This window comes from Ambystoma mexicanum, chromosome 7q, assembly GCF_040938575.1.
Source record: "Ambystoma mexicanum isolate Mex_15411 chromosome 7q, UKY_AmexF1_1, whole genome shotgun sequence".
Lineage (NCBI taxonomy): Eukaryota > Metazoa > Chordata > Amphibia > Caudata > Ambystomatidae > Ambystoma > Ambystoma mexicanum.
In genome coordinates this window covers 727,798,855-727,818,100 of record NC_090941.1, presented here as the reverse complement: position 1 = coordinate 727,818,100, position 19,246 = coordinate 727,798,855, and the positions used below count along the sequence as shown (strand labels likewise).

The 19,246-nt window shown below is 47.0% G+C and overlaps 1 protein-coding gene across 1 annotated transcript in view; it reads left to right on the top strand.

Moving 5' to 3' along the window:
- The window catches only part of RNF17 (ring finger protein 17), a 3,777,565-nt gene that overhangs the window by 225,044 nt on the left and 3,533,275 nt on the right, over positions 1 to 19,246 (top strand). The window contains exon 4 of the mRNA XM_069639339.1: positions 6,571 to 6,635. Coding sequence (XP_069495440.1) covers positions 6,571 to 6,635 — 65 coding nt within the window. The remainder of the gene's footprint in view (positions 1 to 6,570; positions 6,636 to 19,246) is intronic.

The following is a 19,246-nucleotide window of genomic DNA, read 5'->3' as shown; positions in this document are numbered from 1 at the left end:
GACAGAAGTAGGAGGGCACACATTTTGGAATCGAACTCAGGATATGGTAATAACCTGGTGGGAGGGTAGTGTGGGAGAGATTTTGGTCCAATAACCTTGGCAGAAGTCCGGGGGGGTCCCGCAGGACCCTGACCTCAAATGGATGAAGGGGAAGTTAGGGGGGGGGTTTATCAGTGTGCGGGGGGGGAAAGGGAAGGGAAGTAGGAAACAAAGAAAGGGGAGGAGTAGAAGTGTGTTCCGAGTCCAGAAAATGAGTTTGGAAGATAATCCCCCAGAAGTGAAACACCTAAGAAGGCTTAAGGGCAAGAATCAAGGGCCACAGACATCAGACCATTCCTTATGGATGAAGCAGTAATTCTAACCCTGAATGTACAAGGGCTGAACTCCCCAGTGAAGCGCCCGCTCAATATTGGGGAAACTAATAGAGCTGCAACTATCGGTAGGGATCTTGCAAGAAACGCACCTCCTCTAAGAGGACAAAAGGAGAATGACACATAAAATGTCCCCCCAACAGTACTATGCCTCTAGTATTTGCGGGCAGAATGGCGCACAAATCCCTATTTTTCGACGCAAATAATTCCATGAATCAGCCCCTATATGTCCCCAACGAGAAGCAAGACACATACATAGGTGGGATACTGCAGAAATTGGGTGGGTGGTGCGAAGGTCAAGTAATAGGCAGAGACTTTAACTGCGTAATTGACCCATCACTAGATAAAACACTTCCAGCAACATTGGCGGACCGGAAAAATAGACTAGCATTTGGCAAGCTCTTTTGGGACCTCGGGTTGATTGAGACATGGAGGTTTCTTCAGGAAGAGAGTAGGGAATACGCACACTACTCAGCAGTACATAGAGGTTACTCTAGGAATTACATGATCCTGGTATCAGCGTCTCTGATCTCACAGGTGACGAAAGTTGAAATGGGAACAAAATATCTCACCGACCACGCACCAGTGATAGTAAACATTGAAGTGGGAGGGGCAAAAGGAAGAGGGCAGTTACGGTGGAGGTTAAATGAGATGATACTGAAGAAAACCGCACTTGGAGCACACGTGGAAGAGGCGATGGATAACTACTTTAAGGAAAATGACAATGGGCAGACTGGAGAACTGTGTGGGAAGCAGGGAAAGTGGTGGTGCGGGGAGAATTCATCTCACAGGCGGCGGCATGTTAGGGAGAATTCTCTCTTTAGGCTGAATGTCCTAACCTAGTGAGTCCCCCAGCAGCTTTGCTGGATTTCTGGAGTTGTTTTTTTTTTCCCCTCCTGCCAAGAGTGACACTCTTTTTCTCCCACTCTTGGACATGATTTATGGTATTCCTTTGACTGGTAATGTGTTTTATGGGCTATGGGGTCCTTTACTCCATAGGGTCTCATGTATTTTTCCTATGTGTTACACAGCACCCTTCGGGCAGTAACCCAGGGTGACACCCCACCATATTCTCCATACCCTGGGACTGACTACTGTCTCCCAGGTATGTAAAGTCACCATTGGCTTTACTAGTCCCAAATTATTAACAGAAACCAGTACAAACCATCATATTGTGGACGTACTGGTTGGGGCAATTCGATTGCCCCGGGGTCTGTTAGTCGAGGGGACACGTCTCCGTCCCCCCTGATAGAGTTTTGGCTGGTGGCAGTGGAAACTACTTTTTATATTCGACCGCAAATATTTTCCTATGGGATTTTCCCATTGTTCGAGGCTACCAACTTTAATTATTTAATTCTCATAGCCTCGAACATACCGCCGGTTTATTTAATTAATATTAATTCGCCGGTTGGTATTTTTTGCCAAGACTCGATTCTAAAAATGGCGTTTGTGTTCTCTTCTGTGACTCCAACCCAAGTCGAGCCCTTTGTTCCACTTTTTGGAGGGCTTCTCCACAGAAGCCTCCAAAAGTGGTGCCTCTCTGTCTGGGTACCACAGGGGGTGTGAGAGGGGGTTTAGGCACCCTGGACTGAGTTACCTTGGTAACTCAAGTCACACTCTTGTGTGATTGGCCCAAGTGGTGAGCCGGCCGGCTCACCACTTAGCATGTTTGAGTGACAGCTAGGCTGAGTGAATGGGGGTTTTCTGCATAAAAGCAGGGCTTTTGGGGACTGGAACTTCAGAAGTCGCCACAGGACCTGAGAATCCGACGAGGGAGAAGCTGAGCCGACCTAACACGACGACACCACCGGTGGAGCCCTGCAGAACCGACTCACCACTCCCCGACGACAGAGAAGATCTCCCGGCTGGAGAGGCTTCTTCCCCTGACTGGTGGGCACAACCAGTTTACCTTCCTTTCTTCGCACCCCAGCCCGGTTTGTGGTCGAACTGCCCGTGCCAAGCACCCCGGCGGCCGGATAGCCACTCGCCACTGAACCGCGAATTACCGGACCGCTCCTTGTACCTGAGAAACTCAGCGGCTGGTTTCTTCCCTGGCAGTGCAACGGACTCCTGTCTTCCTCCACGACGAGATCCCCTCTTCCCCTGGACGAAGCACCGACTTGCACCCACTGCCAGGAACAACTGCCCCAGCTGGAGCATTCTCATCACTTTAAGGTACTGTGTCCGCCAGGCCTCCCTTTCTAAAGATTGCTACAAGGTAATAATAACAACCCCTTAACCTTCTGGACTGGGCTGGCCGCCTTGACCCTCTAACTGGTCCCTTTCTTTGGTCCAACTCCTTTTTAAACCTTTAGAAGACTCTTGTGCACTGCAACCGTGTGACCTTGGACACATTTCATTTGGATCCTCTGAAAGTGGATCAGGCCGCTTGAACTCTAACTTCATGGTTTTACTTTGCCTTTCCCTCTTGTTAAGTTCTGATAAAAGTGTTGGGATCCATTTCATCTTGCTCTCTGCTCTTCTCTCCCTTTTTAAAACAAACTATTAGAGTGTCATCTACGTTAAGCGCTCACCGCTGTCTGAAAATAAGTGGGGCTTTACTTAAGACTTGTCTAATATTCTTTCAAGGGAGTGTATATCTTTTAGTGACCGTGTTTTTGAATTGCTTAGTATTAGTGCCTGTGTGTTTTTCTAGATGTGGTTTTAAATAAATAATTATCTCTTTTACACCAAGCCCTGGTCAGTGTTTACTTGTTCTACTGTGTTCCCTTGACCTATTGTGAATACTCTGTATACTGCCAAACTCTTCTTGAGGGAAGTCTGACTGCTCAGCCACAGCTACCAAGTGAATCTGTGTGGTACAGACTGCTACCAAGTGGGTTTACTGCCAAACACCTGTAGTCCTAAATCTTTTGCAGTGGTCCCAGAGGGAACTGCACAGGTTTCTGCCTAACACGGCATACAAAAGAGAGAAGGCCCTAGTCACACAAAAACTTGAGAAGTAACTAAAAGAGGCCGAATACCAGCAAAAAACCAGACGGACACAAAAATCACATAGAGAATTTAGGAAAATTAGAGCCTAGTTGGAAGCCCACACAGCTGATAGAGTAGCGAACAAATTCCTCGTGGCCAAATTAAAGAAACAAAAATCCTTCAATTACATAAAAAGGCTCAGAAATGGGGGGGACTTACGTACTGGAGAAAGTGAGAAGAAAGAAATAATGGTGCAATATCATGAACTATTAAAACGGGAAAACCTAGCGCCCAAAAATCCTATGTTGGCGATGCCCCTTCCCCAGGTCAGAGCAGGAGAGAAACGCACTAGGAGACAAGATAACGGCCCAGGAGGGCAGTGAAGCAACTACCGCGCTACCACCAAACAGAATTCGGGGACATGACAGGCTAGGGAACGGCTACTACAAAATGTTCAGCGCAAAACTACTAGCACCAGTCACAAGGCTCCTCAACGTTATCAGGGAAAAGGGGTTGGTCACAGCAGATATGGGGAAGTCCATGTGACTACTTGTCCTGAAACCGGGGAAAGATCCTACTGAGTGTGCTCAGTATCGGCCCATAGAACTGCTAAACTCGGACGCTAAGATTTACGCCAAGATATTGGTAACTAGACTAGGGAAGGTCCCTCTCAGAGTCGTACATGTAGATCAAACAGGATTCATTACAGGGAGACACACTCAAGACAAAGTGAGACGAGCCATAAACATTATCAATATAGGAGCTAGAACGGGCCAATGATTCTCAGTTGCGGCATTAGATGCCAAACAAGCTTTCGACAGCCTGGACTGGGAATATTTAAAACTGGTATTGGAGGGGTTCGGATGTGGGCCGGACTTCACTAGAATGGTGTTAGCAAATTTCAAAATCCCTTCTATGAGCTTCGTGATTAATGGACAAAGCTCGATCAGATTGAAATACGAAGAGGCACACGGCAGGGCTGCCTCCTATCCCTATTAATTTTTGCAATGGCAATGGAGACATTTGCAGTACAGATTAGACAAGACCCGGACATTAGAGGGGTTAAGAGTGGGGAAATTATACACAAAATCGCACTGTATGTGGACCATGTTATGCTATTTATGAACGACACCCGAAACACTTTGCCCAGAGCAATGCTAAAACTACAAGAGTTCGCTAAGGTCTCAGGTTTCACCATAAATTATAAGTCAAAAGCTTTGAGCATAACAGAAGAGAATGAAACGATTAGCGAACTAGGGAATCCGCTTAACAAAGGACACGAGAAAGCTGTACGAGGCAAACATCAAACCCCTATGGAAGCAGCCAATTGCTGGAAACCAGTAAGATGTCTCTCTGAAGCTGGGAAAAAGCGCTGGGGTGGGGAAAAGTCTGGGGTGGACTGAGCCCTCCTTCTCCAATAGCGCACAATCCTGAATTCACCCCCGGGTTACAAGCGAGATTCTGGGAAGGCTGGACAGATGCCGAAAACCTGATCCTAGCGGAAATGTACCAGAGGAGGGAACCCTTATCATTTTGAGGAATGTAAACAAAAATTTGGAATTGGGGAGAAAGAGAGATACAGATACACACAAATTGGACATTGGATCACCCACCCTGCGGTTAAAATGGGGGGTACTCAAACTGTGATAGGCCTCGAACTTACAATGCAGGAAGGGCCGACCACGAAAGGGATCTGTAGAACTTACCAGCTATTAGATAAGGCCCAAGTGGGAGATAATCTCCGGTATAAAACAAACTGGGAAAAAGATGTAGGGGAAAGAATTACAGAAGACGAATGGGGGCAGATTTGGACGCGAGCACACAAATCCTCAAAATGCACTGTGATCAAGGAAGCGGCTTACAAGCTGTGTGACAGGTGGTATATGTCCCCCTATCACATGCACAAAAAATACCCTCCGGACTGTTAGAGGAAATGTGGGGGAAGGGGAGATCTCTATCATATGTGGTGGACCTGCCCAAAAGCTGTGTTATTCTGGAAGGAGGTACTGGGGCATATAAAAGAAATGACCGGAGTGTCCCTGCCATATGAACCAAAAGTAATCTTACTGGGAATGGTTGTTGAAAATACATATGCAGCATCGGGGCATAACGCTGCACATATCATTCACCTACTGTCAGCAGCAAGAAGAACACTGGCACAAGGATGGAAAAACGAACTGGGACCGCTTAAATATGGGCGATCGTGGCAATGGAAAAAATGTGCCCTAAAGACTGGCAGATATTTAAGATTCCTAGCAATATGGGACCCTTTTAGAGAATTCGAAAAGGACAGAGAAGCCAATTTCCACAAACTAAGATACTTAAGAACGTTCAAGTCTGCTAAAACTCTGAAGATCAACAAAACCAAACGACATGGAACAACTGAAAGTTCCGACTAAAGGACGGACTCGGAAAACGCTCAAGTTGGGGAACGGGGTGGGGGAGGGGGGATTTTGGGGATACAAGTTTTGTGTTAAGAGATGACAAAAACCGCAGAACCTACAGAGCCATTGTGAAATTATTAAAGAGGGTGTTATGTAATGTAAGCAACTTCAAGGATAAGCTGTAAGTGTTGTATTCTCTGTATGCCTCTGCGGAATAAATAAACCTGGTTAAAAAAAAAACCTGGTATGCATTATAAATGATCAAAATATTCAAAGAAAACCTAACCTTGCTTGAATATTATAAAAAAATATATATAATGGATGTAAACAAGTGGGGGGGGGGGCATTTCAACCTCTTAAATCATACGGCAGACCTGAAGGGTTCTTGGGGAGACTGCCCCCCCCAACCATCCACTGCTGTTTAAAATAATGTATCCATATGAATGGATACCACTTTGTACCACTTGTTAATAAATTAATGAGAAACACTTTGTTACATACGTCTGTGCACAATTCATTCTTCATCAACAAGCCTAATATAATATGGTTATTTTCACATTATTCATTACAAAGTGTTTTATCGTTTCAGTTCTTCCAATTTAAAATGTTATTTTTAGCTCCTTTGGTTCTAAAAAATACATTTTTCAGTCAGTCATTACTGGATATTTGCACGCAAATCCATATATACCTAATGTTGCAGTTAAACAATGAAATGGTACTCCATTTATTAATCCCATATCTAGAAAAATGATCGGTCCCTTAAAAGAATTTTAAAGTACAAATATCTCTGCAACCAGCACCTAACACAGTGAGCATTCTTCACTACACTTTAAAATTACTTGTTCAATCTGTCTCATGCTTGATTTATCTTCCGTCTCAAGGAAAACCTTTGAAGTAATGGCAGCCAACTCTGATATGACAAACACAGAACATGGGATGGCAGGAAGTAAGTTATCTTTTGGCATTTCACTAGCCACGTTTGTGTAAGCAATTTCATTGTGAAAGAGCTTGATATAAAGACTGAGCTTTTGTTACTTGTGGCATTTGTCTGTTTCAGAGACATGTACACACAATTGATTGTTTTCTTGCTTTTTCATTTTGCAGCCTAAAGTGTGCAGAACCAAAATAGTGATTTTTTTTTTTATTTTGCTTTTTGGGGGATTTTTTTTGTTTGTGGGAATTAATTTGGTCTGTAATTCTTCATTAACATGTTTAACCAGTAATTAAAAAAAAAAAGCATTTGCAATGCCAACAGTTTGGGCTTTGGTGTCCTCGTCACGTGACTTACACGTAACATTCTATGGAGCATACATCCTACGTGCAAGCTCAGAGTTCCCATGAGGAGGGGTTTTAGGCAGAGAGACGCAGCAATGGGTGGAAATAGCCATAGGGATTAGCATGGCTAAGGGCAGGGAATGGGAGGGTTTCAATAACCGAACAACTGTGTATCCCTTCTCAAATGTCATCTCCATTGGAAAAGCATTACAGACCCTCATTCAAAGCTCTTATGTTTTTTATTTTAAACTCTTTTTTATTGATTTTACACTTTAAACCATTCCCCAACTGAAAACCCCCTCCCCACCCCACCCCCCCATTCCCCAGAGGCGACTCCTGCATTGTCCTTGATCCATTCCTTTCATGAGCCAAACGCCAGAGGATTTCTAATTGCCCTAATGCCGGTCTATATCTTCTCATAGAAGCCCTTGTCGGGGTTGTGCCCACCATCTGCCTTGTCGTCTCTACCTCCGCCTCGAGTTGAGCCTCAAAGGCCTTCAGTTGCTTCCCCCTCTGCCGCTATCAGTTCCCCCCTGATCGTAGCCTTAAAGGCGTCCCACCTTGTCCCCTCCTGTTATCCGCGAAGAAGGTCTTAATTTTCCCTTCTATTTCTTCTCTGATAATTGGGTCCCTGATTAAGAATTTTCGGTATTTCCAACCCCACACCCCACCTTCCCGGCGCCCTAAATCCAATTGGATGGAAACAATCTTGTGGTCCGCTATTCAGATGGGGCCCGTCTTGACTTCCTGAACTCGACCCACTGAGACCCAAATATAGTCAATCCTCGATTGTGACCCATGGACACCCGAAGGGAAAGTGTAGCCCTCCTCGTCCCCCCGCAGTTCCCTCCACACATACCGTAATCCTGCTTTCTCAACCCCATCCCCTAATTACGTTGACATCACCGCCCCTGACAACTTACCAGGCCCACCGACCTGTCCCCTCTCCCAAGCTATGCTAAGGTCCCCCATCAGGATAATATGCCCCCTCGCTTTGTCCTCAAGAACCCCTAGATCCCTCTGCAGAAACTGCTCCTGTCCGGCATTTGGTGCATACACCATGGCCATAGTATAGGGGAATTCCTGATATGTCCCCATAGCTATGATATACCTACCCCCTTATCCCATATGGTCTCATTGATCCTGAAATCAACCATATTCTTGATGGCCAACGCTGCTCCTCCTGTTTTGTTCTTCCCGGAAGCATGCCAAATCTGGTTAAACCCCCACAGTTTCAGTCGCCCTTGATCCTTATGCATGAGATGCGTCTCCTGGAGCCCCAGGATATCCGGTCCCTCCTTCGTGAATTGCTCTAGTTTTTTTCTCTTAAGGGGGGAATTTAACCCCCTAACATTATGAGTTACCCACTTGAATGACCCTCACTCTGTTCTCGCCCCTGCTCTAACCTTTGTCCCCCTTCTTTAGCTTTGTCATGAGATTCCTCTTTGACTCCACCACCCTGCCCCCACCTTCTGTTCCCCCCCTTGATACGCCTAACCCCCTCTGACCGAGTCACCCCCCCAACTGGATCCCCAATCCTCTACGCTCCCTCCCTCCCCACTGGGTCTCATCGCCCTTTGTGATCCCAAGATGTTTTCGCCCCCCCGCTCTATATTCTTTCCCTTTTTGCCCACCACCTCTTTGTCAGATGTCTATTCATGGCCCTCCTCCACCTGTTGCCCGCTTCTCCTTACTGTTCAGGTTTTCACCTCCCTCCCTATATGGTTGGCCGCGTAACCCCCTCTGAAGCCCTCCCAGACCTGCCCTCTCTCTGCTCCTAGTCCAAGTCGAGGTGTAGCAGGTTTGCGTCTTCTTGTAGAGTAGTTATGCGTTTTTGCCGCCCTGCCCATTCAAAGAGGAGACCAAAGGGAAATGTCGATTTATATTTTATCCCCTTTTCTTTGAGTACTGTTCGGACTGGCCCCATATGAAGCAGTTTAATCAGCGTGCTGTTGGCCAGGTCCTGGAAGAGTTCCACTCGCTGGTCTTAATACCAAATCGGTTCCTGTTGTCTTGCTGCTCTCAGAACTGCCTCTTTTTGGGCGTATCTTGTGAACGCTGCAAGGACATCTCTTGGCCTGGCCTTTGTATCTCTGAGGCGTCCCACTCTATGTACTCTGTCCAGTTCCACACTGTTTGGATGCGGTTCACCTAAGATGTCTGCGCAGATGCTTTGGATGACCCCCTTCAAGTCCTTGTCCTGTACAGATTCCGAAAGCAGTTTGAATCGTAAATTCCCCCTCAAGGACCTATTCTCCATGTCCTCCATTTGGAGTTCAGGATTCCGGGTCGCTATATCCAATCTATCAATAGCTTCACTATTTGCTCTTGCGTCTTCATCCTCCGTCTGCAGACCCCTTTCCAAAATGTCTGTTCTCTCGCCTAATTGACTCAGTTCCTATTTGACCTCCCCCAAGGCCGCGTTGAGATCTGTTTGCAGCAGTTGAAATTGATCCTGGAATGTTTTGACCAGGTTAGCCTGTAAGGTCAGCATTTCTCCATGGAAGACCTGGCGTGTGATTGGAGCTGTTGGGTCCGTCCCCTCTAGAGTATTGCTGCCCCTTCCTGGGCACCCATGGGAGCCTCAGTGGCTTCCCCGACTGTCCACATTGTGGGTAGTGTGCCGGGCGTGCCTCCTTGAGGGTTCACTCCTCTGCTCACTTTGCCTTTATTTATGTTAGACATAATGTAGTGTGTACCAAATCCCTCTATCGGCAAAAGCGGCTTCTTGATGCCAACCCCACTCACGTGTTCCCTCCTGCTTCACCCAATGCCTCTACCCTCTGAGGAGGGTACTCCACAGCCCCTTCCTTCTCTCCAAGATACTCCTATGTATCGCATGCTCTCCTGCGCCTGTGTTGCCGGGGGGGGGGCGCGTCTGTCCTCTTCTTGTCAGTTCTGGCTTCTGATAATCCCTGCATACACATAGCAGCCATTATTTAGAGGTAATTACAAAAGCACATATGAACACAAATAAATAAAACAAAACAGCATCCCAATTAGTTAACTGAAGTAAATGTATGTATGTATGAATTGATTTTCTCTCTATCTTTAAACTATATGTGCATGTCCATGCGCATGTCCATGCACATATAGTTTAAAGATAGAGAGAAAATGCACATTTACTTCAGTTAACTAATTGGGATGCCGTTTTGTTTTATTTATTTGTGTTCATTATCTCTTCAAATGGACGTGGCTCGCGGATTGGTATGTGCTTTTGTAATTACCTCTAAATAATGGCTGCTATGTGTATGCATATACTGTTAACAATGATGAAATATAAGTCATGCTATATAATTTGTTTTTTGCTATAATACCGCCCTGATGAAGGTTTTATCCGAAATGCATTGGCACTAGAGTATTATGGGCAATTTGAGATGCAAACTCATTGTGATTTACAAAGACACATTTTGGCGGCAAATATTACAGGAATGTGAATTAAACAATTCCTGCCAAGAATCAATCAATTCTTTGAATTTCATTACTTTCATATCGAAAACTTGATACTTAATTTACAGCATACTAAATATTAGCAACCTAACTGGGGCTAACTGTGAAGCGCCTTTCCTAACAAAGTGGAGTCACTTTGTTTCCTGGAAGTTTTTTGTATGGCCTCCACCCACACCCTGTGATTATGTTGCAGGAAATCTATGCAGGCTGCAAAATTGCGAAGTAGAACTAATGGCTCACTGAAGAAATTGACAGCTTTTATTTAAAACTAATGAACTCATTACATTTTAATTACATAGACGGTGATCTGCTTCCACTATTGCCATTGGCTTGAACATTTTGTTCCCATTAACAGTCATACCAAGAGTTGCACTTGGAGGTAGGCTTCAGACGCATTCTCATGAAAGAGGCAAGGATATCGAGATGGAAAGATGCAGGTTAGAGCGGGCTGTGTCAGAGTGGGAGTCAGCCGCAGGCGTAGGAGGAGCAGAGAAAGTAGCGGCAAAGGCATCCACTGACACCCGCTTCATGGGCAAAATGTCTGAAAAGGTAGGTGGCAGTGCTGGGGTAGGCTCAGTCTGAGGGGCAGAGTTTCAGGTGAGAAGCAGAAAGTGGCCCATCCAAGAGAGAAGAGTATCGAGGGTTGGAGAGGGGGAGGTCTGAAGAGATGAGAATGTCCAGGGTGTGACCTGCAGAGTGTGCGGCCCAGAGGGTTGAATGGAAAGAGTCGCAGAGGTTGCGGAAGAGCCCAGAGGATGGATTAGAAGCAACCTGGTTGGATGTTGGTCTCAGAGAAGTTGACAGGTAGAGTTAAGGAGAGAAGAGGAGCGGTCGGCCCACTCGGAGAGGAAGAGGGTTTTGGGGAGGAGCTAGTGCCTTTGGCTAGCATCTTGCTGCACCACTCTATCTCTTCACAATGAGGCAAGATTTCTAAGCACTATAGCAATGAGAAAGCTTTTTTCATTCACAAATAATCGCACAGAGGCGTGGCCAGTCACTAAATAAACATAGTTAGAATTGAAATATAATGTGCAAACAATTATTCAGATGGATATATATGTAAAACTGTAACATTGTAGTTAGCTTTGCTCAAAGCACACAGTGAATTCAGTCTGTGCTAAATATAGACTACAGGCAGGCTGGCAGAGAGCACGAGGTACCTCAGCAGCTGTTCCTGTCAATCACAAGCCAATGGAGACTAAAAGACTCAGCACAACAAAGAGTACTAGGAAAACAAGGTTTTTTTTTTAATGAGAAATACTGGACCAGATAAAATATGTTATGGAGAAGTGTGGAGATAATGGCGGGTAGATGTTTGTATGAATGTTTATAACATAGTAAATGATGCTAAACAAAAGCTACAAAGTATTCCTGCATATACAGCATAATGTTATGTAGCTTGCACCAAACTTAACCTGGTCATGCAACACTAGAGACTCTGCAGCATCCCTTGTATGGCAAGAAGGACACTTTTGGAGGAGCTCTGCTGGTATCCAGTGACCAAGTCAAGAGTATTTAAGCCCCAGGCCCAGCACTAGTCTTCAGGACCTTGGAGCCAGCTAAGGACGACAGAATGCTGGTTGGAAATGGCAGAGTCCTCTGTCATTTCCCCCAACCCCCATGATCTGTAAAGATTAAAGTGTTGGCATGGCTTGCAAGATGGACACATGGCTTTTAATTCCCTAGAGGGGTGAATTTACTCTGGTTTATTGTCATTATGGGTCCCCTGTATTTAAGAGGCACCCCAGTAAATTGGGGTTTGCTTTTATTGGTGACCGCGACGTGACCTCAGTCTTCCCCCGTACTTTGCGAAGCCCCAGGCCAAGTTAGCCACGGCCAACTATAGTGACCGGTGCCCTAAATTTAAAAAAAATACGTTTCCTGTGCGGTTTTAGTAGAAACCATTTTAAAAGAAATCCTCTCTGCTCACTGAAGCAGGGCGTGGCCCCAGAAAGACAGGACAGCATGGGACTTCGTAACGGAGGAAACTCAAGTGAACAACTCCCATGCGAGTATATATTCTTGCAAGTGTTAAGAAAATGGGAACATGTGAATGGTATTTTGGTGATGTGGATGGTATTTTGGTGATGTGAAAGATATTGTACGAGGTCAATGGAATAAGGACTTGGTGATGTATTATGGCATAGGATTTTTGGTGATATAGTATTGCTAATGAAGTATAAAGTAGGACTTTTGGTGATAAGGCATAAGAGTGGATAGGATAGATTGGATTTCAGGTGATGTGCTGAGGAGTAGAGTGGATAAAAAGTAGGTCATGTATTGAAATGTTCACGTATTTCTGTTTTTCTACTTTTTATAATGGGAAGGAAAGGGATCCCCAGCCGCTATAAACGAGTTGAGAAGGTATTACCACACATTCTTATGACAATAAAAGCAATACATGGTATTAAGGAATGAGCCTGGATTTTAGTCAATTTTTTATATTTTTCTTGCTGTCTTTTGTGGTAAAGAAGGAAGGAAGGTAGTTGAGTCGGGGGCGGGGGCGGAGTGTGGGGGTGAAATCAAAGTGAAGAAAGTGTAAAAGGGGGTGGGGAAAAAAGTGGGTTGATCTGTATTTGTGAAGGACTTGCAGCATAGCAATACGGTTTAAGTGAAGCATTAGGGACGTGCGCAACATTATGGAGGAAGAAACTCCAATAAAACACATACATAGGGTTCCGCCACTGTGTTGTGACAGAATAAATAAACAATTGATGATTGAACCAAAGGAAGTGGGGACGGCCTGCTCCTGGCCAGAGCAGGGCTCCCATAACAGAAACGTGCTAGAATAAATGGCCATCTTTGTAGCAGCAAAATATGAAGGAAACAAGTCCCAAAAAAGAAAAGAGATTCTAGATCTCTGTCAATTAGTTGAGGATATGGGAGATCAGGAAGGTGAAGAAGAGATCCAATGTAAGGGGATTTCTGATGTTTGTTAATCTGCTTAGAATCACATGCTGTGCATAGGTCCGACATCCAGTGGTCACTGCGGAGTATTGCATTTTGTTTTTCGTAGTCGAAAAGGGGACGTCGACAAGGCGTGTCTGTAACACTATCCCTATAGTGACGTGCGTTGTGCCCACAATCCCTCACGCGTCGCGGTCCCTCAGATTGTTTTTTTCCGCCCAGCTACTGGTCGCCTTTATGCGGAGCTCCTCGAGAGACATTGCCAAATAGTTTCTTCGACCTTTGGTCGTTTGTTATTAATATCAATAACGTAGATCCCTCCCTCGACGCAGAGCCTTTTCTCCGCCGAGCAAGATCTTCGACGGAAGGACGAGCGGAGGAGATCCTTCGGCGCTGCCGAACACGTGGCCTGGCCTCGCCGGCCATACACAGTAGGGAGAGTGGGGCTTTGTGGTCTTTCTTTCTTTAAGAATGCCTTTCTCTTTCCCCTCCCTCTTTCGAGGTCGTAGTCACACCTATTACCCTCAGCTATGGAGAGGACGCCATTTAGGTTTTGCCCGCTTTGCAAGGGTAAATATACCTGGAAGGATAAGCACAAACGGTGCAACCGTTGCTTACCCTTCGATCACCAGGAGGACGGCTGTGCGGCCTGTAAATTACTAAAGCCCAAAACTCTAAAGGACCGCAGGGTCAAAAGGTGGGCGGCCTACGCCATGTCTAGGCCTGACTCCTCGCCCGCTGCCGCCGCCGCTGAGTGTGACGAGGACAGTGACTACACGGCCCCCGTAACGGAGGCTGTAGACCTCTCAAAGGAGCGTTCACGCTCGTCGTCCGTCCCCGGCCCCGACAAGCCCTGCTCACGCCCAGCTTATGGGGATGAACACCCCGGCGACAAGGACGCACACAGAAAAACACAAAAGCACATTCCCCCAGGCACACATTCGACGAAGACAGCCATAGCGCCAACGGGGACGCTGGGCCCACCGACGTCTTCCACCGACCGTAAGGGTCGTCGGCCCTCCCCGCCACCGCTTCCGCGACAGGCGACTGGGCACTCTAAAAATAAGGGCGCTAACACCAAAATTTCCGGCGACGCGCATCGCAAGAGCGCTCACGTTGGACTCGACGACCAAGGACTCGACGAGCAAAGGCTCGACTCTCCATAGCGTGACGGCGACCGATCCCTCGGAAGAGAGAATGATCGCCGAAAGCCTCGCGCGCATAGCATCTAAGGACGGCCAAAGGCGTACGGCGAGTGAAACGCCGAAAACCGTGCACAAGGCCAAAGATACGCCGAAGGCGCCGGAAAACAGATCAGGCCAGTTCCCGACGCCGTCGGAAGGCCCTAGCCAGCAAGAAGGCTACTCAGAAGGCGAAGGCTCTCTTTCTCCGACGTTATGGGACAGAACCAGACAATTACAGGAGGAAGAAACCCCCTTTTCTTTCCCAGACCGTCCTGGCCGACCTCAGTGGACCTTTGAAAGTTTCCAGACCTGTATGGACAAACTAGATAGGTTCATGTCCATCCCAGAAGACAGGGCACCCAAGAGACCAAGGGAGGCACCCCTTGAGAGTCCAAGGGCTAAATACCAGAAGTTTTATAACCCCATACAGGAGGACATAAACTCTTAGAATCCCACTGAGGAAGACACCTTCTTCCAAGAGGAAGATGAGTTCACCTATGTTGAGGACCAACAAGAAGAGGAAGGTTTTCACAAGGAAACTAACCTATGTGAGGAAGGATTCCAGGAAGACACAGGCGAGGGCGACCAAAATCCCTGGCAGTCACCGGCTAGGTCGACTGACACAGGCAGTAGCAGTATAGTCATCGGGTCTACTGAAACTACACCAGTCAGGAACCCTTCGCCTGTCGATGATCAACCCCCCTTCAATGCACTGCTGAAGAAGGCAGCAGCACATTTCGAAATCGAAACTGGGGACGTCACCCCAGACACCGATTTTGTGGAGAGGATTATCAACGAAAAACCCCCCACTAGCCAGGTTATACCTATCCTCGCCTCAGTTAAGAGACGTATTACACCTTCTCTTTCCACGCCTGCATTGGTGAGAGGGGTCAATCCGAGGATTGAGAAACTGTTCTCTCCCTCTCAATCTGACCCATTATATATTCAGGGTCACTCAATCCCGGACTCCCTGGTCGTGACCAACACCAGGAAAAGGGCAGGAGTCCCACTATCTACTAGCGAGGCACCCCCAGATAAAGAGGGGAAGAAGCTGTATGCCCTAGCCAAGAGAATCACCACCTCTGCAGCATTCTCTACCAGAATCGCCAATAATAATACCCTATTGGCAAGCTACGCCGATGCTCAATGGGCTAAGCTCAGACAGGACATCGAAGAAGCTCCCGAACCCCTAAGGACTCGTTTACTGGCTACAGTTAACCAGGGCTCTCTGGTCAATCAAAGCATCGTCAAGAATACCCTCGATGCAGCAGAGACGGCTGGCCGCACTTTGGTACAAGGAATTTTACTGAAGCGTCATGTCTGGCTTCGCAATTCCGGATTTAAGGCAGAAACACAAGCGTCCCTTATTAATAAACCCATAGAGGAGTCCAACCTCTTTGGGAGAGCAGTGGATGAGGCGCTGGAGAACGCGAAGAAAGAATTTGATACAATAAAGTCCTTAGACCAAATCTCTAAACCCCCTAATAGGCGGGGATTTGGTAATAAATTATTTTTTCGTGGTCAACGCCAGCAACAAAATCAACAGTACTCTGCCAGCAACTACCAGAGTAATAGCGGCCAGTACAATCAGAGGGGTCAACGTCGTGGCAAGGGAAGAGGCCGGGGTTCAACCCCCAGAGGCTCCCAAGCCAACAACACCACCAAGTGACGCGAAGATTCGCGTCCCCTCCCATGCAACGCCGGTCGGGGGCCGGTTAACATCCTTTCTTCCAGCATGGGAGGGAATAACATCAGACCGCTGGGTACTTTCCACAGTAGCCCGCGGCTACTGTATAGAGTTCAACAGTTCCCCAACATACAGACCCCCGAGGGGACGCCGCATGACACCAGAACAACTCGCCATCCTTCTCCAAGAAGTGGACCAACTGCTGGAAAAAGGAGCCATAGAGGTCGTGCCTCTATCTCAGGTAATGGAAGGTATTTATTCAGTGTACTTCCTTGTACCCAAAAAGGATCTAACCATGCGCCCTGTATTAGATCTGCGCCCAGCGAACAAGTTTGTCAAACCCCAGAAGTTTCGTATGGTGACCTTACAGGAAGTGATCCCACTGCTATCACAGGGAGATTACATGACAACACTGGACATGAAAGATGCATACTTTCATATTTTAATGTTGCCAGCGCACAGAAAATACCTCAGGTTCATAATAGAGGACAAACACTACCAGTTCAGAGTGCTACCCTTCGGCATAGCATCTGCACCAAGGGTATTCACGAAAGTACTGGCAGTGGCAGCGGCCCACCTGCGCAGGTTATCCATCCCAGTATACCCTTACCTCGACGACTGGCTCACAACAGGGGATTCTTACGAGACATGCTTTTCAAACACCCAAAAGACTGTAGACCTTTTGTTCCAACTGGGCTTCTCCATCAACGAGAAGAAGTCCAGCTTAGACCCCAGCCAAGTCAAACAATTCCTAGGGGCTCTAATTCGAACAAAGGACGGCCTCGTCTTCCCCTCCAACGAGAGGGTCCAAAACATGCTGTTTCAGATCCCCCAATATGTGGCAGGTCGAGAGGTGACGGTGCGCAAAGCGATGCGATTGCTAGGAATGATGGCGTTGTGTATTTATTTGGTACCTCACGCGCGCCTGCGCATGCGCCCAATGCAAGAGTGGCTCAACAGCCAGTGGTGTCAGGCCAGCGGACAATGGGACGATCTAGTGGTGGTCTCGTAAGCCTTGGTTCTCTCGCTACGGTGGTGGACAAAGGAAAACCTGATAATAGGGAAACCCTTTGCCACACCCGCGGTGGAGGCCACTCTAACCACGGACGCATCCCTCACAGGATGGGGGGCTCACCTATCCCATCAGACTGCTCACGGAGTGTTGTCCCCGAACGTAGCATCCAAGCACATAAACCTACTGGAGCTACTGGCGGTATTCAAAGCACTAAAAGCCTTCCAGGAAAACCTACAAGGGAAGACAGTGATGGTCCTTACAGACAGCACCACAGCCATGTACTACATCAACAAGCAGGGGGCACCCACTCTCCAGGACTGTCCAAGCTGTCCCAGAATATATGGAAGTGGGCTCTCAGACACAACATGTTCCTACTGTCACAACACGTACCAGGGGAACTCAATCTGCTAGCAGACGAACTCCGCAGAGACTTCCCCCTGCCCGAAGAGTACGAATGGCAATTGCACGAAGTCATCGTCTTGGACGTCTTCACGCAATGGGGATTCCCGGAAATAGACCTGTTCGCAACTCTGGAGAACTCACAATGCCAAAGTTACGCCTCCAGGTACCCCCAAAACCAGTCCAAGGGGAACGGTCTGTAGATTCAATGGTCAGGGAAATTTGTTTACGCCTTTCCCCCGACTCCCCTTCTCAACAAAGTGGTGCACAAGATGCACCAGGAACAGGTTACCATGATACTAGTGGCCCCAATGTGGGCCCGGCAGCCATGGTTCGCTCACCTGATGGAGATGTCCCTATCTCCCCCAGTGAAACTACCCTGCCCGTACAACATGCTGTCACAGGACAAGGGCAGGACACTGCATCCATGCCCTCAGACCATGAACTTAGCAGCCTGGCTCCTGAGATCATAGAATTTGGACATCTACAACTCCCGCAGAGATGTATGGACATCCTCAGGGAAGCCAGAAAACCTAATACTCGCCACTGCTATTCTAGCAAATGGAAAAGATTTGTCATCTGGTGTAGAGGGTATGAGCATCAACCCGGTTGACTGCTCTCCCACAAACATTGTTCTGTACTTGACCAATTTACTGGATTCAGGTCTAGTGTTCAATTCCATTAAAGTCCACCTGGCGGCACTTTCTGCATACACCACTTGCCAACTTAAAGTGTCGTGGTGGAAGATACCAGTTATCAAGGCCTTCATGGAGGGGGTAAAGAGAATACACCCTCCAATAGCTAACCGAGCTCCCGGATGGGACTTAAATGTGGTACTTTCTAGACTCATGGGCTCGCCTTTTGAACCCATGCACAAGGCAACTCTTAAAGACCTCACTCTTAAGACTGCTTTCCTAATAGCTATCACCTCCATTAGGAGAGTAAGTGAACTACAGGCTCTTTCTGTTCTAGACCCCTTCGTAACAGTTCACACGGATAAATTGGTTCTACGCACACACCCAAGGTTTGCACCAAAATTCATCTCGAAATTCCATGTAAACCAGTCAATAGAACTATCAACGTTCTTTCAAAATCCTTCCAGCTTGGGAGAAAAAAGTCTGCATACACTGGATGTACGCAGAGCTGTCATGTTCTACATGGAAAGAACCAAGCCACTGAGAAAGACTAATCAGTTCTTTGTCTCGGTGGCAGCAGGAAGAGAAGGAGATGCAGTCTCAAAGTCCACTATATCTAGATGGATTGTTCAATGCATTACTCTCTTTTACACTCTTGCTAAGAGAGAACTACCCTTCAAGCCAAGAGCACATTCCACTCGAGGCACTGGGGCTTCCATAGCGTTCATTGCTAATGTTCCCCTTGAGTCCATCTGCAAAGCGGCTACCTGGAGTTCTGTGCACACCTTTACAAAACACTACTGTCTAGATGCACACTCTAGATCTGACTCCCAGGTGGGACAGGCAGTATTAAGACATCTTTTCTCTACTGTTCCTTCTCATAACCCACCGCCAACTCCGGGTACTGCTCGCTAGTCTAAGCACAGCATGTGATTCTAAGCAGATTAACAAACATCAGAAGACAATGCATTACTTACCTTAAAAGCATTTCTGATGGTTGTATCT